General features: G+C 44.9%; 1 protein-coding gene across 1 annotated transcript; it reads left to right on the top strand.

The window, feature by feature from the left end:
• Positions 1-1,532: 1,532 nt before the first annotated feature.
• On the top strand, positions 1,533-4,238 carry LOC137917480 (plectin-like; the record flags this gene model as incomplete). The annotated part of the gene is made up of 2 exons (XM_068760220.1): positions 1,533-2,877; positions 3,133-4,238. Coding segments are annotated over exons 1-2 (2,451 nt in total), but the record flags the coding sequence as incomplete, so codon positions are not given.
• Between the last annotated feature and the right edge of the window lie 762 nt (positions 4,239-5,000).

Below are 5,000 nucleotides of genomic sequence, written 5' to 3'. Positions count from 1 at the left end.
TCTTGCGGAGTGATACGTACTGGTACTGTCCTTCAACATAGTATTATAGTCAGGAGCGTCGCAGAGTGATACGTACTGGTGCTGTCCTTCAACATAGTATTATGATCAGGCACCTCACGGAGTGATACGTACCGGTACTGTCCTTCAACATAGTATTATAGTCAGTTACGTTGCCGAGTGATACGTACCAGTGCTGTCCTTCAACATAGTATTATGATCAGGAGTCTCGCGGAGTGATACGTACCGGTACTGTCCTTCAGCATAGTATTATAGTCAGGAGCGTCGCGGAGTGATACGTACCGGTGCTGTCCTTCACCATAGTATTTTAGCCAGGAACGTCGCAGAGCGATACGTACCGGTGCTGTCCTTCAACATAGTATTATGGTCAGGAGCCTTGCAGAGGGATACGCACCGGTACTGTCCTTCAACATAGTATTATCGTCAGTAACGTCGCCGAGTGATACGTACCAGTGCTGTCCTTCAACATAGTATTATGATCAGGAGTCTTGCGGAGTGATACGTACTGGTACTGTCCTTCAACATAGTATTATAGTCAGGAGCGTCGCGGAGTGATATGTACTGGTACTGTCCTTCAACATAGTATTATAGTCAGGAGCGTCGCGGAGTGATATGTACTGGTGCTGTCCTTCAACATAGTATTATAGACAGGAGCGTCGCGGAGTGATACGTACTGGTGCTGTCCTTCAACATAGTATTATAGAGAGGAACCTCGCGGAGTGATACGTACCGGTGCTGTCCTTCAACATAGTATTATAGTCAGGAGCGTCGCGGAGTCATACGTACCAGTGCTGTCCTTCAACATAGTATTATGATCAGGAGTCTTGCGGAGTGATACGTACTGGTACTGTCCTTCAACATAGTATTATAGTCAGGAGCCTCGCGGAGTGATACGTACTGGTGCTGTCCTTCAACATAGTATTATAGTCAGGAGCGTCGCGGAGTCATACGTACCAGTGCTGTCCTTCAACATAGTATTAAGGCGTGCTGACGAGGCAGCAGAACACAGGAATAGAGCAGCGAGAGAATCCAGCATTAATGAGTCAATGGAGGAAGCGGAGGAAGCAAGAAGACCTGCAGCAACTCATCTCCTGCGATCTGCGACTCCGTGCGCGCCGATCCCACCGATACTGTCTAAACCGGAGTGAAGCAAACTAACTCAGAACTTGTCGTCATAATCCCAATATTGCGCGAAGTTGCGCCTTATAATAAGGTGCGCTATATGGTCCGAAAAATACGGTATAGAAAGCAAATTATTGTAATGATGACTTTGGGCCGCGGTGGCTCAGTTGGGAACCGGAGGGTCACCGGTTCAAGTCTCAGCCCAGACAAAATGTGGACTGGTGGCTGGAGAGGGGCCAGTCTATCTCCAGGGTATAACGTGATATACATGACAATAAAGAGTTCTTCTCTTGGTAATTTCTTTTTATGAACAAATAATTTTAAGTCAATGTGTGCCGTATGTTAACCAATTTAAGGTTGTGTTTCTGTGCCACACAGATCTACAAGCCAAGATGGAGTCCATTAGTCATGACAGCGAGATGCAGAAAAGTCGCCACAGCGAAATCCACAGACCCGTGGCTGGTATATTTTTGGAGAAGTCCAAAGAAAAGATATCCATATACCAAGCCATGAAAAAACGTCTTCTTAAACCAGGAACAGCATTAGCCCTGCTTGAAGCACAAGCAGCCACAGAGGGCATCGTTGACCCTATAAACGACAGAAGACTTCCCGTTGAGGATGCCGTTAAAGAGGGATTCATCGGACTGGAGATGAGAGAGAAACTCCTCACAGCAGAGAAAGCCATCAGTGGCTATGTAGACCCCTACACCAACCAAATCCTATCTGTCTTCCAAGCCATGCAAAAAGATTTAGTCCCACGAGATTATGGATTGAGGCTGCTGGAAGCACAGGTGGCCACACTTGGTCTGTTTGATCCTGTAGCAAAGGCAAACATTTCAGTTGAATCAGCGATCCAAAAGGGCTACTATGAAAAAGGTTTGCTCGATGACCAGATGCCAGAGCTCCAAGTGTACTACAATTCAAGCTCACAGGAAAATCTTAACTACCAAAACCTCCTCAAGAAATGCATTGTGGAACCCGACTCGGGCTTGCTACTCCTTCCCGTTTGCGTCACTTTCAAAGGTCTGCGAAGAGGAATTTCTTCCACCGAACTCCTCGAGTCAAAAATTATTAACAAAGAAACATATGAAGACCTACAGAAAGGAAAGACCACAACACAGGATGTGATGCTGATAGAAACAGTGAAAGAATTCCTGCAGGGAAAAGGCAGTATTTCTGGTATTGCAGTACTCTCTTCAAATCAGAGAATGAGCATTTATCAAGCCATGAAGCAACGCATATTGATGCCTGGAACAGCATTAGTCCTGCTGGAGGCACAAGCGGCAACTGGATTCATGATTGATCCTGTGGAAAATAAAAAGTACACTGTGCATGAGGCCATCCAAAGTAAACTTATTGGCCCAGAATATCATGCTAAACTGCTTTCTGCTGAGCGGGCAGTAACTGGATATAAAGACCCGTACTCAGGGGAAATCATATCCCTTTTTCAGGCACTGTCCAAAGACCTCATTGTGAAAGAGCATGGGATTCGCCTGCTTGAAGCCCAAATTGCGACCGGTGGCATAATTGACCCAATCAACAGTCACAGACTTCCCACCGAAGTGGCCTTCAAAAGGGGCTATTTCGATGAAGAAATGAACAGAATACTAGACGATTCAGGGGACGACACAAAAGGCTTTTTTGATCCAAACACAGAGGATAATCTAACTTATCTTCAGCTCATGGAACGCTGTGTCATTGATCCCCTCACTGGACTGTGCCTCCTACCCGTCCACGGTAAGCAAGACGGAGAGAATTTTGACTTCATTGACTACCAAAGTAAAATGACCTTCAAGAGGGAAAAGGCGAAAGTGACATGTGGAAAGTACATGGGGATGACAGTATCTCTGTGGGAACTCCTGATGTCAGACTACTTTGATGAACATCAGAGGAGAGACATCATTCAAAAATACAGGGAAGGTAAGCTCAATATCGAGATGATCATCACAATGGTTCTGGAAGTCATAGAAAATTGTGTGAGAACTACCCCAGTTGTTTTTGAAGGCATCAGAGAGCATGTAATGGCAAAGCAGCTTGTGGAGGCAGATATCATTAGTGAGGAGGTCCTAGAGGATCTGAAGACGGGGAAAAAGTCAGTAAAGGATGTGATAGAAGATGAAAATGTAAGCGTATACCTTCAGGGAAAAGACAGCATTGCAGGTATTTTGCTTCCTGATTCTCAAATCATGACTATCTACCAGGCCAGGCAAAAAGGCAAATTGATGCCAGGAACTGCTCTGATACTACTGGAGGCACAGGCAGCAACGGGGTTCGTTATTGACCCCATTGGAAACAGGAAGTTTTCAGTGGATGATGCTGTCAAAGCTAAGATTGTTGGACCTGATGTCTGTCAGAAGCTACGCTCAGCAGAAAAAGCCGTCACGGGGTATAAGAATCCGTATGATGGAAAAATAATCTCTTTGTTCCAAGCTATGCAAAAAGATCTCATTGTAAAAGAACATGGGATTCGACTTCTGGAGGCACAAATTGCCACTGGTGGGATCATTGACCCAGTGAACAGCCATCGCATTCCTGTCCATGTGGCCTATAAGAGGGGATACTTTAATGAGGAAATGAATCAGATCCTGAGTGATCCAAGTGACGATACCAAAGGATTCTTTGACCCTAACAACCTGGAGAATCTGACATATTTGCAGCTCATCGCCAGATGCGTCACGGATCCCAGCACAGGTATGTGCCTCTTGCCACTAAAAAGCAAAAACAACAAAATTGTCATAGATGAAAACATGAGAGACATTCTTAAAACAACAATAGTTACTGTGAGGTATGGCAGGTTCAAGGGCAAGCGCACAACACTCTGGGATCTTATCAATTCTGAGTATGTGTCCGAGGACAAAAGACAAGAGTTGTTTAAACTCTTCAAGTCAAGGAAAATCACAATTCAGCAACTTATCATCACCATTTTAGAGATCATTGAGAGCAAGGAGCTAAAATGGCAAGCAGGACTGACATTTAAAGGTCTCAGAGGAGAGATCTCTGTGATCGATCTTTTGGAGCTTGGAATCATAGATGAAAAAACATACAATAGTTTCGTTGATGGCAAGATGACGACAACTGACATTATGAAGATGGACCACGTGAGAGCATACCTGCAAGGGGAGCGTTGTGTGGCTGGGGTGGTACTGCAGCCCTCCAATCAGAAGTTAAGCATCTATGAAGCTCAGAGAACAGGCATTCTCACACCTGGAACTGCGCTTTGCCTCCTTGAAGCACAAGCAGCCACAGGGTTCATTGTTGATCCTCTGACAAGCAAAAAGCTTACAGTGGAAGAAGCTCTCAAAGAAAAGGTAATTGGTCCGCAGATGTATGAAAAGCTCTTATCTGCAGAGAGGGCTGTAACTGGCTACATAGATCCATACACCGAGCAAAAGATCTCGCTCTTCCAGGCCTTGCAGAAAGATCTAATTGTCAAACGTCATGGCATCCGTTTGCTTGAGGCCCAGATTGCAACAGGTGGCATCATTGATCCTTTGAAGTGTGTTCACTTACCTCTTCAGGTTGCATACAGCAAAGGATATTTTGATGAAGAAATGAATCAGATCCTATCAGACCCGTCCGACGACACAAAGGGCTTTTTTGATCCAAAGACAAAAGAAAATCTGACATACATGGAGATGATGAGTAGATGTGTTGAAGATAAGGAAACAAAACTCCTTCTTCTGCCACTGAACGACACAACAAAATCTACGGACACTAAGGAAATGTATTCCGATGCAGCGATAAAGCAAACGTTTGAAAAGACAGTTGTGAGGATGTCAGTGGGGTGTTACTCAGGAAAATCTGTTTCTCTGTGGGACCTGATTCACTCGAGATACTTCACTGAGGATCAGCGGCTTGAA

The sequence above is a fragment of the Brachionichthys hirsutus genome, unplaced genomic scaffold (assembly GCF_040956055.1).
Source record: "Brachionichthys hirsutus isolate HB-005 unplaced genomic scaffold, CSIRO-AGI_Bhir_v1 contig_554, whole genome shotgun sequence".
NCBI classification, from domain to species: Eukaryota; Metazoa; Chordata; class Actinopteri; order Lophiiformes; family Brachionichthyidae; genus Brachionichthys; species Brachionichthys hirsutus.
Note: the sequence above shows the minus strand (reverse complement) of the source record. Positions and strands in the feature narration are given on the sequence as shown.